Raw genomic sequence first — 20,850 nt, 5'->3', positions numbered from 1 at the left:
ATAAAAAGATAATATAAGTAAAAAGCATAGAATAGACATTTCTCCAAAAAAGATACACAAATGGTCAATTAGTATAGGAAAAGATGCTCAACATCATTAGTCATTAGGGAAATGCAAACCAAATCACAATTAAATACCATTTCACAGGGGCACCTGTTGGTAAAGGGACTGTCTTTGGCTCAGGTCATGATCCTAGAGTCCCAGGATTGAGTCTCACATCAGGCTCCCTGCTTGGCAGGGAGTCTGCTTCTCTCTCTGACCCTTCTCCCCCTCTCATTCTTTCTCTCCCTCTCTCTCTCCAATAAATAAAATCTTCTAAAAAAATAGTTTAAAAATACCATTTCACATTCATTTGGATGGCTATAATCAAAAAGACAGATTATGACACATGTTCATATTTGAAGAAACTGGAGCCCTTATACATTACCGTAGGAATGTAAATGGTACAGCCGCTTTGGCGAAAAGTGTAGCAGTTACTCAAAAGGTTAAACATGAATTTACCAGAGACTCAACAATATTACTTCTAGATATATACCCAAGAGAAATGAAAACATGTCACACAAAAACGTGCACATGGATGTTCACAGCAACATTACTCATAACTGCTCAACAGCAGAAACTGAAATTTTCATTATATCTCGAATAGATAAACAAAATATGATATATCCATTCAATGGAATATTATTCGGCAATAAAAAGGAATGAAGATACTGATAAAATTTGAATAATCCTTGAAAATACTATGCTACATGAAAGAAGCCAGCCACAAAAGCCCACATATTGTATGATTCAATTTATACATCCAGAATAGGCAAGTCTAGAGACAGAAAATAGACTAGCAGTTGCCTACAACTGGGGAGGGGTGTGATTGCTAAAGGGTACAGGGTTTCTTTGGGGGGGGGGTTAAAAATGAACTAAAATTGATTGTGATGATGGTTGTATAACACTGGTGAATATATTAAAAAAACTAAATTGTATACTTTAAATGGGTGAATTGCGTGGTATGTTAGCTATATTTTAATAAAGCTAGTCTATACATAAAAATCAAATTACTGGTATGCCTTGCAGTTGTCCAAATGTCCAAAGTAACCCCAATCTCAGTTCTTCTGGATGACTGATACAGATACTGGAAAAAAGACAGTCTCTCTTTTCTAAATCTCAGACTGTATGTAAATTTGGCTACTCATTTCCAAGGCCAAACTTTGGACCCCTTCCATTAGTCATAACAGGTCTATGAGTAATATTTTCAAGTCTGTATTTTACTTCGGGAATATTATCCCTAATTCTTTCAACTGTCTTACTCTTACTTCCTTATTCTATGTTACTCCTTGACCCCTAAGATCTCTAATCCCTTTACTCCTATTGTTCACTGAGGCTTCTCATTTTATTTCCTTCCCTATTCATCCTAGATCCCATAATTCGTGACCTCAACCATATCTCTCTAAGATTACTTTGATCCCGTCCTTCTTCTAAACATGTCCTATAATCCTAACCATGACTCAAAAACACTTTGCTTTCTCTTGCTCTTTCAACCCAAATTTCGGCATTGCTAAAGGAAAAAAAAAACAAACCAAGCAACAATGCCATTACAAATATTTGGTATGCATTCCAAGTTATAACCCCCATATCTACTCTGCAATGCCATCCATGGTCAGCTCTCTCTCTCTCTCACACCCTTCTGCTTCCTCTGCCATTTTCCTTAGTGGCTATTCCAAATCTTCAGCTATCTTTAAACCTCCAACCCCTGTCCCACATCTCCTCTTCCACTTTGTTTTAATTGGGTTTCCCCAGAAATAGACCAAGAGACAAGGATTTGAGTGTTAAGTACTTTTTGAGAAAGTGAGAGGACAGGAAGGCAGACAGAAGCAAGTTATTATTAAGGATAACTAGAGCTTCACTGCACAAGGGAACTCTGGGAGCCAGGGTGGAACCACGTGTCTCAGAGTCATTCCAACCATCAGTGAAGAGTATTTATTCATCAACTCCAGTCAGTCATTCATTCAGGGCTGCTCCCAGGGAAAGGGCCATTAATTATCTGGCATCTCTGGCTTGCCTTGCTCTCTGGGCAAAAGCAGGTTACGAATGCCAAGATAAGTCCTGAAAGACACAGATGTTAGGCCTCACAGAATTATCCACTTTCCACAACACAGAATTCCTACAAAATATTTACAGCCACACTCATGCTTATCTCTTCCTCCACAATCTCAGAACAGGTATCTTAGCACCCTTCATGTTCCTGGTTAAACCATTCACCTGTGTTGTGGGACCCTACTTCGACTACAACTAGCACACTTTGGTGGGGGTTTTTTCCCTGCCAAAATGACTTTCCTCCTCCTTTTTGTGCTTTCCTTGAAGAACTTTTCCTCAAAATTCTGAGTTTCCCAGTGGTATGAACTGAAATATTTCCTTTCTTGCTTGTACTAGTTCAAGGTGATTTCTCTCACACGCAACTCAAAAGGCACCATTACAGTCCCATGAATTCCTTAAAAATATATTCATTTATTCGTTTAACAAATACTTATTGCCTGTCTACTATGCATCTACTCTGTACTAGATGGAGATTTTGATTCCAAGGAACTCAAAATCTGGTGATGGAAAGATGCTGAGTAATTCCCATAGTGTAATAAAGGGTGTGAGAGGGGCATCTACAATTATCCCCCATCTCTTTTCAGTTTTCTTCAACCTCTCCCTCTCCAGAATCTTCATTCCCTCTTCATATATTCTCTTGTTTCTACTCCCCTTACAAGGCTCCCTTAACATTACAGTCTTCCTCTAACTATTACCATGTATCTTCAGTCAAGCTTTTAAGAAGAATTAAGTATTCATACAGTTTCCAGATCCTTATTTCCCATCCAAAAGTCAATATAGTGCAACCTGGCTGAAATGTATTAAATTTACTGTTAGTAAAACAAATGATCTCCTAAATAAAAATCTAGTGGATAATTCAGGCATAATGTGTGGACGTTTGACACTGATGAGCTCAAGCAATCTTTCTCATGAAGTATTCTTATAAGGCTGGTTTCCAAAATTCCATATTCCTGACTTTCCATTCACCTTTCTGAAATGTTTTTGTCTTTGAGGGCCCTCTTCCTCAGCCAAACCCTTCCATGATGGTGTGCATTAAGGAACACCATTCCCCAACCTTTTTTTTTTTCTTTTTAAAGATTTCCTCTCTGGTGAATCTTCTCCATGGCCATGGATATAATTTCTATCTTTCTAAGGACAACTCTGAAACCTGTACTTCCATATATATTTTGGCGGTGGTTCTCTAAGGTTCCCACTGTTCTTGTATATATCTCTATTAAATCAGCTATCATATGGTATTCTAATTATCAGCATGCCTTTACCCATTAGAATGTCAGTATCCTGAAGTCAGTGTGATAGGCAGGGTAGATGCACAATAAATATGTATGTAAATTGCTGAATAATTCTTTAATTTCCTGGGTCCTGTCAGATAATCTGCAGTGTATCCCACAAATAGATGATAAAATTAATTCCAAATAAATAATCCATTAATTTCTCACCTTGTATCTTCTTTGTGTCCTCACTTGCCATGCTCATCTGTATTCTTTTTCCTTATATTTCACCTATAAGATAAAGGCATTCTCTTAATTTAAATCAATGTTTGAGAATTACAGAATTATAAATGCAAAGAAATAGGGAAAAAATAGTTTTCCAGAAGCCAGAGAGCAGGGACTCAATCTACAGCTTATTAAATATGTGATAATGGGGGCGCCTGAGTGGCTCAGGGGGTTAAAGCCTCTGCCTTCGGTTCGGGTCATGATCCCAGGGTCCTGGGATCGAGCCCCACATTGGGCTCTCTGCTCAGCAGGGAGGCTGCTTCCTCCTCTCTCTCTGCCTGCCCCTCTGCCTACTTGTGATCTCTACCTGTCAAATAAATAAAATCTTTAAAATATATATATATGTAATAAAGGTTGTACTTAAGTTCTCAGAGGCTCAGTTTCCTCATCTGCAAAATAGGAAATTCCTACTTTAAAAAGTTGTTACAAGTTAAATTTGAAACCATACATAAAAGCATGTGGCATTCTTAAGTACTATAGGCATTCGATACATTTTATTAAATAAACATAAAAATGGCTGGTTAACTGAATCTAGCTGATCCTCTTCTGGTACTCCTTCCTTATTTTCTTTCCTATAAATTGTAATCCCATCATTTCTGACCAATCACCCCTCCATGAATCAAAAATTTAAAACACACACACTTAAGAACTCCATTTCTCTACACAAGCTAAGTTTAATATTAAAAATTTATTTTTTGAAACAATAGAACAAATCAACAAAACTAGGAGGTGGTTCTTTAAAAGAATTAATAAGATTGATAAACCCCTGGCCAGACTTATCAAAAAGAAAAGAGAAAGCACCCAAATAAATAAAATCGTGAATGAAAGAGGAGGGATCACAACCAACAACAAAGAAATACAGACAATTCTAAGAACATACTATGAGCAACTCTACACCAACAAATTTGACAATCTGGAAGAAATGGATGCATTCCTAGAGACATATAAACTACCACAACTGAACCAGGAAGAAATAGAAAACCTGAACCCATAACCAGTAAGGAGATTGAAACAGTCATCAAAAATCTCCAAACAAACAAAAGCCCAGGGCCAGACGGCTTCCTGGGGGAATTCTACCAAACACTTAAAGAAGAACTAATTTCTATTTTCCTGAAACTATTCCAAAAAATAGAAATGGAAGGAAAACTTCCAAACTCATTTTATGAGGCCAGCATCACCTTGATCCCAAAACCAGACAAGGATCCCATCAAAAAAGAGAACTACAGACCAATATCCTTGATGAACACAGATGCGAAAATTTACCAAAATACTAGCCAATAGGATTCAACAGTACATTAAAAGGAATACTCACCACGACCAAGTGGGATTTATTCCAGGGCTGCAAGGTTGGTTCAACATCCGCAAATCAATCAATGTGATACAACACATTAATAAAAGAAAGAACAAGAACCACATGATACTCTCAATAGATGCTGAAAAAGCATTTGACAAAGTACAGCATCCCTTCCTGATTAAAACTCTTCAAAGTGTAGGGATAGAGGGCACATACCTCAATATTATCAAAGCCATCTATGAAAAACCCACCGCAAATATCATTCTCAATGGAGAGAAACTGAAAGCTTTTCCGCTAAGGTCAGGAACACGGCAGGGATGTCCATTATCACCACTGCTATTCAACATAGTATTAGAAGTCCTAGCCTCAGCAATCAGACAACAAAAAGAAATTAAAGGCATCCAAATCGGCAAAGAAGAAGTCAAACTATCACTCTTCGCAGATGATATGATACTATATGTGGAAAACCCAAAAGACTCCACTCCAAAACTGCTAGAACTTGTACAGGAATTCAATAAAGTGTCAGGATATAAAATCAATGCACAGAAATCAGTTGCATTTCTCTACACCAACAACAAGACAGAAGAAAGAGAAATTAAGGAGTCAATCCCATTTACAATTGCACCCAAAACATAAGATACCTAGGAATAAGCCTAACCAAAGAGGCTAAGAATCTATACTCAGAAAACTATAAAGTACTCATGAAAGAAATTGAGGAAGACACAAAGAAATGGAAAAATGTTCCATGCTCCTGGATTGGAAGAATAAATATTGTGAAAATGTCTATGCTACCTAAAGCAATCTACACATTTAATGCAATTCCTATCAAAATACCACCCATTTTTTTCAAAGAAATGGAACAAATAATCCTAAAATTTATATGGAACCAGAAAAGACCTCGAATAGCCAAAGAAATATTGAAAAAGAAAGCCAAAGTTGGTGGCATCACAATTCCGGACTTCAAGCTCTATTACAAAGCTGTCATCAAGACAGCATGTACTGGCACAAAAACAGACACATAGATCAGTGGAACTGAACAGAAAGCCCAGAAATAGACCCTCAACTCTATGGTCAGCTAATCTTCGACAAAGCAGGAAAGAATGTCCAATGGAAAAAAGACAGCCTCTTCAATAAATGGTGTTGGGAAAATTGGACAGCCACATGCAGAAAAATGAAATTGGACCATTTCCTTACACCACACACGAAAAAAGACTCAAAATGGATGAAGGACCTCAATGTGAGAAAGGAATCCATCAAAATCCTTGAGGAGAACACAGGCAGCAACCTCTTCGACCTCAGCCGCAGCAACATCTTCCTAGGAACATCGCCAAAGGCAAGGGAAGCAAGGGCAAAAATGAACTATTGGGATTTTATCAAGATCAAAAGCTTTCGCACAGCAAAGGAAACAGTGAACAAAACCAAAAAGACAACTGACTGAATGGGAGAAGATATTTGCAAATGACATATCAGATAAAGGGCTAGTGTCCAAAATCTATAAAGAACTTAGCAAACTCGACACCCAAAGAACAAATAATCCAATCAAGAAATGGGCAGAAGACATGAACAGACATTTCTGCAAAGAAGACATCCAGATGGCCAACAGACACATGAAAAAGTGCTCCATATCACTCGGCATCAGGGAAATACAAATCAAAACCACAATGAGATATCACCTCACACCAGTCAGAATGGCTAAAATTAACAAGTCAGGAAATGACAGATGCTGGCGAGGATGCGGAGAAAGGGGAACCCTCCTACACTGTTGGTGGGAATGCAAGCTGGTGCAACCACTCTGGAAAACAGTATGGAGGTTCCTCAAAATGTTGAAAATAGAACTACCCTATGACCCAGCAATTGCACTGCTGGGTATTTACCCTAAAGATACAAACGTAGTGATCCGAAGGGGCACGTGCACCCGAATGTTTATAGCAGCAATGTCTACAATAGCCAAACTATGGAAAGAACCTAGATGTCCATCAACAGATAAATGGATAAAGAAGATTTGGTATGTTTACACAATGGAATACTATGCAGCCATCAAAAGAAATGAAATCTTGCCATTTGCGACAACGTGGATGGAACTAGAGAGTATCATGCTTAGCGAAATAAGTCAATCGGAGAAAGACAACTATCATATGATCTCCCTGATATGAGGAAGTGGAGATGCAACATGGGGGGTTAAGGGGGTAGGAGAAGAATAAATGAAACAAGATGGGATTGGGAGGGAGACAAACCATAAGTGACTCTTAATCTCACAAAACAAACTGAGGGTTGCTGGGGGAAGGGGGGATTGGGAGAAGAGAGGTGGGGTTATGGACATTGGGGAGGGTATGTGCTATGGTGAGTCCTGTGAAGTGTGTAAACCTGGCGATTCACAGACCTGTACCCCTGGGGATAAAAATATATTACATGTTTACAAAAAATAAGAAAATAAAAAATAAAACTAGCTAGAAAAAAAAAATTTATTTTTTGGATCCCTGGGTGGCTCAGTTGGTTAAGCAACTACCTTCAGCTCAGGTCATGATCCTGGAGTCCTGAGATTAAGTCCCACATCAGGATCCCTGCTCAGCGGGGAGTTTGCTTCTCCCTCTGACCCTCCCTCTTTCCATGCTCTCTCTCTCTCTCGAATAAATAAATAAAAAATCTTAAAAAATTTATTTTTCTAAAAACTTATGTTTTTTTCAACACAGCATTCTACTGTTAAGCTAAAAATTTTGTTTATATATCACTTGTTAGAAGAATTTTTAAAATAACCAGCAACCCTGATATGGCATCTCATATGCTAAACTGAAAAAAAAAAAATCTATCAGAGTCCAATTAACTTCTTAGAGTCATCAGGACTCATAGAACTCTAGAATTCTTACTTACTCCAACACTATATGGTTAAAGGGAGATAGCTACTTATCCTTTCTATTTTTTTCTCATTCCCAGAATAGAAATAACCAAAAAAATAATGTGACAATCTTTTATAAGGTAATATATAAATATATACAGTTTTGCCCCCTTTTTTTAAACTTAGATATTCCATTAAAAAAATAGTTGGGGGGCGCCGGGGTGGTTCAGTGGGTTAAGCCTCTGCCTTTGGCTCAGGTCATGATCCCAGGGTTCTGGGATCGAGCCCCACATCGGGCTCTCTGCTCTGCAGGGAGCCTGCTTCCTCCTCTCTCTCTCTCTGCCTGCCTTTCTGCCTACTTGTGATCTCTGTCAAATAAATAAATAAAAATCTAAAAAAAATTTTTTTTAAATAGTGGGGGAGTCTCTGGAGACTCAGTAAGTTAAGCAGCTGCTTTTGGGTCAGGTCATGATCCTAGGTTCCTGGGACCAAGCCCTTCATCGGGCTCCCTGTTTCACAAAGAGTCTGCTTCTCCCTCTCCCTGCTGCTCTTTCTGCTTGTGCTCTCTCTCTATCTCTGTCAAATAAATAAATAAAATCCTAAAAAAAAAGAAAAGAATGGTTAGGTACGTTATGGTACATTCACAGGCTACTGTTACAAGAATACTGATATTTACTTGAAATGTTTAATAACAAGGCAAAATGCTTATGCTACAATTAATCTAAAAGAACAAGGCTCAAACTTTTACCTACAGCATGATCCCCATTATGTAGAGGCAAACATAAAATAAAACCACATAGAAAATATCATATTAACACTTGTCTTTAGCTGGTAGTTCTATGGGGTCTTATACCACTTTTTTCTATTTTTACAATTTTTTAAAAGACTATTTATTTATTTGACAGACAGAGATCACAAGTAGGCCAAGAGGGAAGCAGGAGAGCAGGCTCCCCACCCGGAGAGAGCCCGACACTGGGGCTCGATCCCAGGACCCTGGGATCATTACCTGACCCAAAGGCAGAGGCTTTAACCCACTGAGCCAACCAGATGCCCCTATTTTTACAATTTTTATAATAATAAAAATCTAACATTCAAGTCCTATCATAGGCAAGTGCTGCATTCTGTAAACCTTATAAATACTATCTTTTTAGTTTTTAGAACAATCCTAAGAGGGCACTATCAGGATGATCGAGCTTGGATTCATACATGCAGAAAACTTCCTTACAGTAAGAGAAGCTTGGGAGAAAGGCCCAGAATGCAAATAAATTAGCTGTTACAATAGTTTAAATAGACTGAGAAATAACAGGTGCAGAAAACGAGCTGAGGGGGCGCCTGGGTGGCTCAGTGGGTTAAGCCGCTGCCTTCGGCTCAGGTCATGATCCCAGGTCCTGGGTTCGAGCCCCGCATCGGGCTTTCTGCTCAGCAGGGAGCCTGCTTCCTCCTCTCTCTCTGCCTGCCTCTCTGCCTACTTGTGATTTCTCTCTGTCGAAAAAATAAATAAAATCTTTAAAAAAAAAAAAAAAAAGAAAGAAAAGAAAACGAGCTGAGGGTACCAGGAGTGAGTTCACACTACATGTACATTGCCAGACTCAGTAGACCGGAACAGCTGTTTCGCCTCAACCCTCATCACCGCTTCCGGGTTTGCACAGGTGGGCGACGCCTGATCTTTCCAAGGAAGAAAGGCTACCTCCACCCCATTTCCCCAGTTTGCATTCATTGACACCAAGTCCCAGCTCACCTAAAGGGCTGGGAGATCGCCTTTTGAAGAACAGAGGTCTTCCCCAGGCCCTCTCTTCTCAGACCAGGGCTCTCCAGCTCCTGCCAAGGACGGGATGCTGGTTAAAGGCGCGAGACACGCCGGATCCCGGCGATTCACCAGCAGCGAGGGGCCGCCCCTCAAGTGCTGCAGCCCACGCTGCCCGCCCCAACCCCCCGTCTGATAAAGGGCCCCACCACTGGCTCCCCACCCCTCCCATACACCAGAATCAAGCGGCGAGAGACCCGGGGGGATTCTCAAGTACAATCGGGGTTGGAAACTCTGTGGGCTCCACACGCTGGACTACATGGTACGTGACAATTCTCTTTCTGCCACCAGGTGCTGTGGGGACTGCAGCCGGGGTCTGTTGCTCCTCACGAAGACCAGTTCCCGCCAGCTCAATCCACCCCCTAAAGTCAGCGGGAAGGGTAATAGCCGGGGGGGTCCCGCATCCCAGCGGGTGTGAGGGCGGACCCCAGCCTACCCGCGGCGGCCCACCTTCCACAAGAGGCCACAGCCTGGTTCCGGGGCGGGACCCGGGCAGGATCCGAACGCTCAGGGAGCAGAGGCCGTGGCCTTTACCCTCAAGTCGCAGCGCGCTGTGCTTCAGCCCTTTCTCCCTCGCTGCCAGCTTACAGCGACGCTCGACTCGGTTTCCCGCCCAACGCGACGGGCCCACTTCCGTGGGGCGGGACTTCCTGCCACCCCCACCTCGCCGGAACCCGTGTTCCTCTAACGACCGCCGCTCCCTGATGTTTTCAAAGCGGGTACCGGGTGTGAAAAGGGTGGATGCAGTATCTTTTAGGGGTGGAAAGTCACAACGTAAATGGGAAATCCTATGACCTGATGGCCCGCAGTTTTTAGGGCTTTCTTTGCAGAGGGGCGTTGGCAACAGGGAGTCAGGAGAGCAGGCTTTGGGTGGATGAGGCTGGTTTGGGGACTGTGGCTGCAGGGCACAGCATGGGTTAAGAGGCCATCTGAGCACCAAGCCTAACCTTATTCTTCTCTCCCAAGCTTCCTATCCTTGTTTTCTAATAAAACTGAAACATTTGGGGCGTCTGTCTGCCTTCGGCTCGGGTCATGATCCCGGGGTTCTGGGATTGAGCCGCACTACTCCTCCCACCTCCGTTGGGGCCCTGCTCAGCGGAAAGTGGGAAGCTTGCTTCTCCCTCTCCTACTCCCCCTGTTTGTGTTTCCTCTCTCACTGTGTGTCTGTCAAATAAGTAAATAAAAATCTTAAAAAAAAAAAAAAACCTCAAATATTTGTCTTTTCAAATAGTGATGGTCCTAAGATGTCCATAGCTAAAATCTACGCATGGCTTAAATTCATTATTTAAGACTGTAAGAAAAAAAAAAAAAAAAGAGCCTATTTTAAGCCGTTTCTAATGCAACATAAGAGATTTTTTTTAAAAAAAGATTTTATTGGGCGCCTGGGTGGCTCAGTGGGTTAAGCCGCTGCCTTCGGCTCAGGTCATGATCTCAGGGTCCTGGGATCGAGGCCCGCATCGGGCTCTCTGCTCGGCAGGGAGCCTGCTTCCCTCTCTCTCTCTCTCTGCCTGCCTCTCTGTCTACTTGTGATCTCTCTCTGTCAAATAAATAAATAAAATCTTTAAAAAAAAAAAAGATTTTATTTATTTGACAGAGATCACAAGTAGGCAGAGAGGCAGGCAGAGAGAGGGGGGAGGCAGGCAGAGAGAGGGGGGAAGCAGGCTCCCTGCTGAGCAGAGAGCCCGATGGGGGGCTCGATCCCAGGACCCCAAGATTACAACCCGAACGGAACGCAGAGGCTTAAGCCACTGAGGCACCCAGGCGCCCCAAGAGATTTTTTTTTTTTTTAAGATTTTATTTTTAAGTAAACTCTATACCCAAGGTGGGGCTTGAACCTATAATCCAGAGATCAAGAGTTGGATGCTCTACAGACTGAGCCAACCAGGCACCCCACAAGAGATTTTTATAAGTAAGCTTGAATTAGCAAGCCAGAAATAATGAACTCAATTAAAAGTGGATAGCTTGGGGCGCCTGGGTGGCTCAGTGGGTTAAAACCTCTGCCTTCAGCTCAGTTCATGATCCCAGGGTGCTGAGATCAAGCCCCACGTCGGGCTCTCTGCTCGGCGGGGAGCCTGCTTCCCCCTCTCTCTGCCTGCCTTTCTGCCTACTTGTGATCTCTGTCAAATAAATAAATAAAAATCTTAAAAAAAAAAAAGTGGATAGCTTTTATTCTTTGAGAAAACGACTGCTTCCTTTCCCCTTAGCCCACAAAGGAAAAGACTACATTATTACAAATGAGAAAAATGTTTATTAAGGAAACATTTAACAATCCTCCCTTAACAGAATTATACAGACTAGAGCACAACTTGAAGGCAATTACAGTTCAAATCATTAACACTACATAAGGGTGCTTATTCTACAACTGGAAAGTTGCTGAAGTCTGTGACATGCCACTATAAATATAAGTATTATTAAAAATTACAAATTGCTTAGTGATTATTTTGATAACCTCCTGAGCAGCAGCTCCTGCAAGGAAAAAGGAGAAAGGCAAAGCTTTGAAAAAGGTAAATTTCAAGTTATATAAAAAATATTCAATTCTGTAAAGAAAACCTTTCCTTTCCAAAGGCAAAAGTGTTTAAAAATAAGCCAAAACAGGCATAGCTTACCGAATCATATCAAAATCAAGGACTGTAATTTTTTTTAACTATTATTACAGGAACTTAAAATGTTGTCCTATACATTCACTTTGGGATATTATGCCACAATTTAAAAGAATGAAATATTATGGTGGTTTTGAATGGTTGATATTTTAAGTAAAGTCAAAAGAGCAGTATGGATGATAGTAGTGCTTTTTAAAAAAATACATATAGACAGAAAAGAGTCTCAAAGACCACCCTTATATTTTACCCTGTGCCTACTTTACTTTAGTAAGACAGGGATAATGGTATATTTGTTCTAAATACACCTGTACTTTGGAAACAACCTATACTAAACACCACCAGGCTGCTATACTCAGTAACAGTCTTATACAGTAACAAGTTTTGAGTAACTAATCAAAGCAAACAGTAGAAAAAGCAAAAAAACTACAGGGAAAAAAATTCTTCACCTATTATAATATGAGGCTTCATCTTTCACAAACATTAATTGAAATGTTATTATATTATTATTATTATATTATATTATTATATTACGTACAAAATACTCTTCTAGGCACTAGGTATAAAGAACAAAAGATATACATCCTTGACTTCATGGATCTTACTTTTTAGTAATAAGGGAGAGGTAATTTACAAATAAGTAAAATGTATAATAAGTCAAATGACTCTAAGTGCTAAGGAGAAAAAGCAAGAAAGGGGGATATATATGAGTGCAAAAGGAGTGACTCAGTTTTAAACTGCGGAGTCAGAAATGGCCTCACACAGGGAAGATTAACGCTTAAACAAAGACCTGAAAGAAATGGAATATAACAATATCCCATAGAATACAGAACACATTATGGACTGAACGGAATGGCCTAAAAATTCATGTTAAATCCTTAATACCTAATGTGATGGTATTTGGAGACTAAGATGGGAGTCTTTGGGAGGTAGAGAGTCATGGGATAGGGCCCTCATGATGGGTTTAGTGCCCAGGTAAGTATCCCATCTGACCTCCCCTCCCTGAACAAAGACAATGTTATATAATGGCACACAGCAAGAGAGTAGCCACCTACAAGCCACAGACAGGCCTCACCAGAAACTAGGTGCCCTGGCCCTGACCTTGGAGTTCAGGCCTCCAGGGCATTTTTATGAAAGAGATGCTAATTTTCATATGGCCTTGAAGAACAGGTAGATTTTAGACATGCAAGAAATAGGGAGATTTAAGGCAAATGGACCCTGAGGGTTAAGGATTGAAGGAGCAGGAAATAAAAGGGCATGTCTCTGGGAAAAGGAAATAACTCAAAAAAAAAACAAGGCCAGAAAGGCTGAATGGAACCAGAACATGGTGTGTTTTTAATGTCAAATCAGGGACTCTGCACTTGTTTTCTGAAGATTACTGTAGTATGCTTGTGGGTCAGTTAAGTAAGACACATGATCAGAGCTGTGCTTTAGAAAGATGACTCTTCACTTTAAGATGGACAGCAGTGGGAGATGGAAAGCAGAGAGACAAGTAAAATAACCTAAACAACACAACATCCTGTGTCAGTGACTTCCCTAGTTAAAACTGCTCAGAAAACAAAACTTCCTAACTGTACTGTGTTGCCAGAGATGCCAGTCTTCTCATCTCTGGGATCTATGGAACTCACCCCCTAAGAATGCAGCAACGGTGTGTGGCTCAGCAGCTCCGTATCGGCAACTACAGAAAAAGATGGAGACATGAACTTAGATTAGCCTTATAAGACAGGTATTATTTCTCCTATGCCCTAAAAAATACTCACAATTCATGGACATAGTCATCTTTCACCATTACAGATAATCCATATTCCTGAAGGAAGCCAGTGAGACAAGTCTTCAGCTTTCCTATATCTTCTTCAACTTGGTAGTTAGATACCCCTAAAAATAAATATATGGATTAATTTTCATTAATAAAATTTAAAAACCAATGGCACCTACTTTTCTAAATCCCGTTTTAGGTGTCCTAGTCAAAATAGTAAGGTATGATATTTACAACTATCACAAAGCTGTAACAATCAAAGAAACCATCTGAAACCTATTAAAAATTCAAGTTTGATAAGTCTGCTTTGTTTACTGTTCTATACCCATTATCTAGAAACCTATCTGACACATCCTTGGTGCTCAGTAATTATTTGACAGAGAACTGAATGCATAAGAAAGTGATGTCCCATTTATACTCTGTATAAAAATTATGGTGCTTGGGATGCCTTGGTAGCTCAGTCATTAAGCATCCAACTCTTGATTTTGGCTCAGGTCATGATCTCAGGATCTTGAGATCAAGCTCCACATCAGGCTCTGCAATGGGCATGGCGCCTGCTTAAGATTCTCTTTCCCTATCCTTCTGCCCCTCCCAACCTACTAAAAAATAATGGTGCTTATAAAAATTATGGTGTTTATTATTCATCTCCAGAAGATTAAATGACACAGAAGACATAAAGCTATAATAGGTAACATTTATTGAGCATTAGTAAATGCTGGACAGTGTTCTAAGTACCATATAAATTGAGTTAATCCTCATAACAACTCTATGAAGTAGGTACTATTATTATCTCCATTTATAGGTGAGAAAACTGAGGCACAGACAGATGAAGTTATTTGGCTGAGTTACTTAGCTCCTAAGTAGCAAAACTGGGATATGGGCCTGGGCAGTGCTTATGCTTATGATTATAGTATGTCTCCAAAGGCAAGCTATTATTACTGCTGGAAGGAAGAACACAACTGCTGTAATATTAAAAAGTTACTAAAACAAATAATATTTTTTAGCCCTTCTGGTTTAAAAACCATCACTACTCTTCCTAATAATAATAATACCAAGCCTTTATTGAATACTTACAAGGTGCCATGTAGTATGCTAAGTGATTTTCATACATCACCTGCGTAATCCTTAAATCCAAGAGTAGGTAGACACTATTATTGCCATTCCAGAAGTGAGAAAACAGACTTGGAAACAGTGACTCACCCATGATCAAGAGATAGTAAGTGACAGAACTTAGATCTGAAGCTAGGTTCAACTCCAAAGCCTATGCTCTATGTGGTAGCTAGTCTCCCAAGATGGCTCCCCAATGAACATTCCTTTGTGCCCTCACATAGTCCCCTTCCAGTCTTAATCTAAACTGGCCCTATGAAGCCAATAGAACATAGCATAAGTGATGCTGTATGACTTCTAAGGCTAACTCATAAAAAGCTTTGTATGTTCCACCTAGGTCTTTTGGAATGTTAACTTTGGGAAAGCCAGCCATCATGTAAGAAGTCTGCCCTAGGAATACAACACTAAAAGGAAGCCCCAGTTAGCCATGGAGAGAGAAGTCTGACCAACCGCCAAGCAGTTCCAGCTGTTCAAACTAACATGCTAGTCACAGTGAAAATGTCTTCTTGGATGTCTAGCTCAGTCAAGCCTTCAGAATGATCCCAGCCCCAGGTGTCACACAACAAGAGTGCCCCCTCTCCCCAGCAAGAACTGCCTGAGCCCAGCCAATTCACAAATTACAAGATAATAATTTATTGTTTTAAACTACTAAGTTTTGATGGGGCACCTGGGTGGCTCAGTGGGTTAAGCTGCTGCCTTCGGCTCAGGTCATGATCTCAGAGTCCTGGGATCGAGCCCCACATCGGGCTCTCTGCTCAGCAGGGAGCCTGCTTCCTCCTCTCTCTCTGCCTGCCTCTCTGCCTGCTTGTGCTCTCTCTGTCACATAAATAAATAAATTCTTTGAAAAAAAAAATAAATAAACTACTAAGTTTTGGGATGGTTTGTTATGCAGTAAACCAAAAATACAAGCTATCAAACAATACACATAAAGTAATACATATTTGGTGTTTATTCCTTTGCTTTCTTCTGGTACACTTGCTCATTAAGACTGTAACTCAGTGGGCATACTACATCAATTGGGGCAGCAGGTTTTATGATACTCCTAAAATGTGCTGCTATGCAATAATACGGCACAATTAAAATTATCATCTTAACAAAAATATTCCAGGCAACTGAAGATCTTTGAGATTATGCCAATTCTCCAATTAACTACATTTACAGACCAAAAAAATAGATTCTGAGCAAAGAAATCCCTACATCTTCAGAGTTCTGAATTCAAGTCACTGGCATGCTTCTTATAGCTTTCCCATTCCACTAAATTAAACTCAGTCTGAGTCTTAGAAGTAAACTATGGAACCTGACAGAAAAACAAGTTTTATTCTAGGGGCACCTGGGTAGCTCAGTCGGTTAAGTGTCCGACTCTTGATTTCAGCTCAGGGTTGTGAGATAGAGCCCTGAGTAGGGTTCTGTGATGGGCGTGGAGCCTGCTTAAGATTCTCTCTCTCCCATTCCCTCTGCTCCGTCCCACCAACTCTGCCAAAAAAAGAAAAAGTTTTATTCTATATGCACTCAACCAACATTTCCCTGTAATAGTTAAGAATCAAACATTATTCGCAGGGCGCCTGAGTGGCTCAGTCGTTAGGTGTCTGCTTTCGTCTCGGGTCATGATCCCAGTGTCCTGAGACTGAGCCCTGCATTGGGCTCCCTGCTTGCTGGGAAGCCTGCCTCTCCCTCTTCCACTCCCCTTGTTTGTATTCCCTCTCTTGCTATGTTTCTCTCTGTCAAATAAATTTTTTAAAATCTTAAAAAAAACAACAACAAACCATTATTTGCAAATACTTACACTTAAAAAACAAATGGTATTTTCTCACTGACCTGAAGTAGTGTAAACTGCTTACAGTGTAAAATTCAAGCACCACTACTATAAACACCCCAAGAACACCCAAGAAACTTTAAGATTTAATTCAATTTAATTATTTATTCAAGACTTTATTGTATATGATAAGGAGACAACTATTCTTACCTGGATATCGACCATGTTGTTTATGAAATCTATCAACAGCCCGTAACATTAAATATAATACTATCTCATTATCTGGATTGTCCATGCTGGAAACTGAAAGGGAAAAACAATTCATATAACTTGGGTAATTCATTACATAAAAACAATGTAGAACTGAATTTACTATATACTCAAGCTTCAGGATACAAAGCAATTCGATCACAAAATTTAAGTATTTTGTGACAATAAAATACAAAATGATAAATAATAGTAAAATAAAGGGAGAGGGAGATATTTTAAGATCAAACCCTGTGTTCTTAAGGACTATCAGCTACTCACATAATCCCTATTAATGTAGTAATGTTTTGACTTTAGCTCTTCTTCATATCACACAACTTACTCAATAGTCTAAATATGATTTCATGTAGGGGAGCGTGGGTGATGACTCAGTGGGTTAAAACCTCTGCCTTCGGCTTAGGTCATGATCCCAGGGTCCTGGGATCAAGCCCCGCATTGGGCTCTCGGCTCAGCAGGGAGCCTGCTTCCTCCTCTCTCTCTCTCTCTCTCTGCCTGCCTCTCTGCCTACTTGTGATCTCTGTCAAATAAATAATAAAATCTTTAAAATAAATAAGTAAGATTTCATGTATATACTAAGTTTTTATTTTGCAGTTATGACTATTTGGAAATATGACTACTTCTTGGTTTATAGAATAAAATTTATAGTACAATATTTACATTATCCTGTCAATTATCATATACTCACTACTATTAAAATATAAAATATTTATTTATATCTCTAAATTTAATTAAAATTAATAACCTAGCATCAAAAGGTTATTATACTTACCTATTTCCTCTTTGTTAATTGTATCCAAGCCATATTCTTCAGCTAAGGATCGACATCTTACCACTCGAAGAAATGCAGAATTGGTGCCTGAAAACAAGAAAGACATTATGGAAGAAAACAGTTAAGACATGTGAATATTCCAAATCACAAGTCACTCTAAGAACAGGGAATTCTGTGTGTACTCTTTACAGACATGGAAATCCGAAGAAATATCTCTTTGGCTTGAATGGTTAGCAGAGAAGGTACTAGAGCACAGATCAACTGAAATTCATATCCTTGGCAGTACAACCAGCTCAGCACTGAGTAAGGAGGTGATGGCAAATCTCTGAGCTTGCTTTCATTTGTAAAATGGGGATATTACACCTTTGAAAGCTGTTCTGTGGATCAAATGTGCAAGTGTAGCAAGTGCATACCTAGCACAATGCCTGATAAGACTCAGTGAATAGCTGTTTTTATCATTATTAAGGATAAGTAGTCCTAATGGAGAGCATTATATATATTGTACACTTAAATATGCAAAACTTTATCTTTTTAATCAATTTTTTAAAGATTTTGTTTATTTGACAGAGAGAGAGAGATCACAAGTAGGCAGAGAGACAGGCAGAGAGAGAGGGGGAAGCAGGCTCCCTGCTGAACAGAGAGCCCGATGCAGGGCTCGATCCCAGGACCCCGAGATCATGACCTGAGCCAAAGGCAGAGGCTTTAACCTACTGAGCCACCCAGGTGCCCCTGTAAAACTTTCTTTAAAAAAACCTTTGTATTATGGAAATTTTCAAACATACCACAAAGTAGAGAGAACAGAATTAACTGTCAAGTACTGAACATCCAGCTTCTAATTTTGTATCATATAAGCTAGTAGAGCAAACACAAATGCAGAAACAAGATGCAAGATTGGTAGTGAAACAAAACATTAAAACTAAGCCTCAACAAGCACAATGGAAGAGTCATTAAAGGAAGAACATGGATAAATATATTTTAAGGCTGGGGAACATACAAAATAAAGACTTTTGCAGAAGTTAAGAGCAATAGCTACAGGGAAAAATTCTCAGCACATAAAACAAATTTTATTATTCTTAAACTTACTCTTAGTTTTTTCTTTGCTTTCTTTCTTTTTTTTTTTTTTAAGATTTTATTTATTTATTTGAGAGAGAGCACAGACAGAGAAGAAGAAAGCACAGAGGGAGAAGCAGACTCCCCACTGAGCAGGAAGCCCAACAGACTCGGAGCCTGATCCCAGGACCCCAGAACCCTGGGATCAGGATGTGGGCCAAAGGCTGATGCTTAACCAACTGAGCCACTCAGGCGTCCCTCTTAAACTAATTTTTTTTTTTAAAGATTTTATTTATTTATTTGACAGACAGAGATCACAAGTAGGCAGAGAAGCGGGCAGAGAGAGTGGAAGAAGCAGGCTCCCCGTGGAGCAGAGAGCCCAAAGTAGGGCTAGATCCCGGGACCCTGGGATCATGACCTGAGCCGAAACGAAGGCAGAGGCTTTAACCCACTGAGCCACCCAGGCGCCCCCATCAGTCATTTAACACAAACCAAAGTATTTGGTTTTGTTTTTTGTGTTTTTTTTTAAGATTTTATTTATTTGACAGAGATCACACGTAGGCAGAGAGGCAGGCAGAGGTGGGGGGCAAGCAGGCTCCCTGCAGAGCAGAGAGTCCAATGCGGGCTCAATCCTAGGACCCTGAGATCACGACCTGAGCTGAAGGCAGAGGCTCAACCCATTGAGCCACCCAGGCACCCCAAATCAAAGTATTTGAAACAATACTGTCAATGCACATGTGACTCAAGACTTCACGTCCAGGGGCGCCTGGGTGGCTCAGTGGGTTAAAGCCTCTGCCTTCGGCTCAGGTCATGGTATCAGGGTCCTGGGATAGAGCCCCGAATCGGGCTCTCTGCTCCGCGGGGAGCCTGCTTCCTCCTCTCTCTCTGCCTGCCTCTCTGCCTCCTTGTGATTTCTGTCTGTCAAATAAATAAATAAATCTTAAAAAAAAAAAAATAAATTAAAAAAAAAAGACTTCACGTTCAAAGTCTTCAGATAAAACTTTCCCAATTTATTTAAAAGTAATAAGCTAAAAATAATTCCATATTAATGACAATTTTCAATTGACCTTCATGTCTTTTTAGCACTGCCATAGACAGATGAGCTCTATCTGTGACCCACTCTTAAAACACCCTCTCCTTTTATTATATTATGAGGCAAAAAAACACCAACTCTTAGTAATTTTTATCTATACCACTGAGACCATGGAAAATTTTTAATTTCAGCCATTTAAAATTCCTGAAAACATTTTGATCAAGCAAATAAGGAAATTAATTCAAGGGGACTTACAGAGTAATTTTAATTCTTTCTCTGAAATGGACTCTGGTGCCTGTAAAGAGAGAAACGCAGGTTTTGCTGCAGTATAAAAGAGGAGATGAACACAGACTGCAGCACAAAGCCAATCACTGGGAGACAGAAAGGCTTTCCCCAAGCGCTGCAGGAGTTCTGTAAAAACATCTTGTTTCCTTAGTGAAGGCCTTTCTCATTAGGCAGGTAAGTGAGTGATCCCTCTAAAGCGGCCTAGAACCAGTGCCACACCCTCTATGTCTAAACCTTTCTGGCTCCCAGAGTTATGCAATCAGGCCAAATGGAGCTGCACTGTCCACAAAAGGCGCAATGCGCTCAGCTCAGAAGCTTACCTGGCCGACAGACTGCAACAGCTTGGCAACGTGATTACCCACAGCAGCAGCATCTTTCTTTGCTTTTTCACGGTAACTGGAAAAAAACAACAAACATCTGTTTTCATAATTTTTAAAGTTAGCAAAATTTAAATATCACCATGAAGCAAATTTCTTTCCTTTTCATGAAAAAATACTGGTTTGGTAAGATACAAAATGTGAAAATGCCATGGAGATGCTACCAGCAGCAGCTGTTAGTGGCTGGGAATCTCCCCAGTGTTGGCGATGGACTTCTGGAATCTGCTAATGCCCGAGCTCCGTCTATAGCAACAGCAACTTAAAAACTACCCTCCTAGAAGGATCTATGAGCCATGCTTCTGGGAGGACCTGACTACATATGTTACTGAAGAACATGATGTATC

General features: G+C 40.2%; 2 protein-coding genes across 2 annotated transcripts in view; both read right to left on the bottom strand.

The window, feature by feature from the left end:
* The window catches only part of TERB1 (telomere repeat binding bouquet formation protein 1), a 49,330-nt gene extending 39,392 nt beyond the window's left edge, over positions 1–9,938 (bottom strand). The window contains 3 exon segments of the mRNA XM_047712114.1: positions 3,525–3,587; positions 9,447–9,526; positions 9,687–9,938. Of these exon segments, the coding sequence (XP_047568070.1) occupies positions 3,525–3,561 (37 nt within the window). The 5' untranslated portion in view covers positions 3,562–3,587; positions 9,447–9,526; positions 9,687–9,938.
* A 1,802-nt stretch (positions 9,939–11,740) lies between these two features.
* NAE1 (NEDD8 activating enzyme E1 subunit 1) overlaps positions 11,741–20,850 on the bottom strand; it is a 28,544-nt gene continuing 19,434 nt past the window's right edge. Inside the window, exons 14-20 of the mRNA XM_047710408.1 lie at positions 20,450–20,525; positions 20,100–20,139; positions 17,762–17,848; positions 16,936–17,028; positions 13,870–13,984; positions 13,738–13,787; positions 11,741–11,978 (exon numbers count right to left, since the gene is read on the bottom strand). Coding sequence (XP_047566364.1) covers positions 11,869–11,978; positions 13,738–13,787; positions 13,870–13,984; positions 16,936–17,028; positions 17,762–17,848; positions 20,100–20,139; positions 20,450–20,525 — 571 coding nt within the window. The 3' untranslated portion in view covers positions 11,741–11,868. The remainder of the gene's footprint in view (positions 11,979–13,737; positions 13,788–13,869; positions 13,985–16,935; positions 17,029–17,761; positions 17,849–20,099; positions 20,140–20,449; positions 20,526–20,850) is intronic.

Source organism: Lutra lutra, chromosome 17 (genome assembly GCF_902655055.1).
Source record: "Lutra lutra chromosome 17, mLutLut1.2, whole genome shotgun sequence".
Lineage (NCBI taxonomy): Eukaryota > Metazoa > Chordata > Mammalia > Carnivora > Mustelidae > Lutra > Lutra lutra.
The sequence above is the reverse complement of the archived record's forward strand: the minus strand, read 5'-3'. Positions and strand labels throughout refer to the sequence as shown.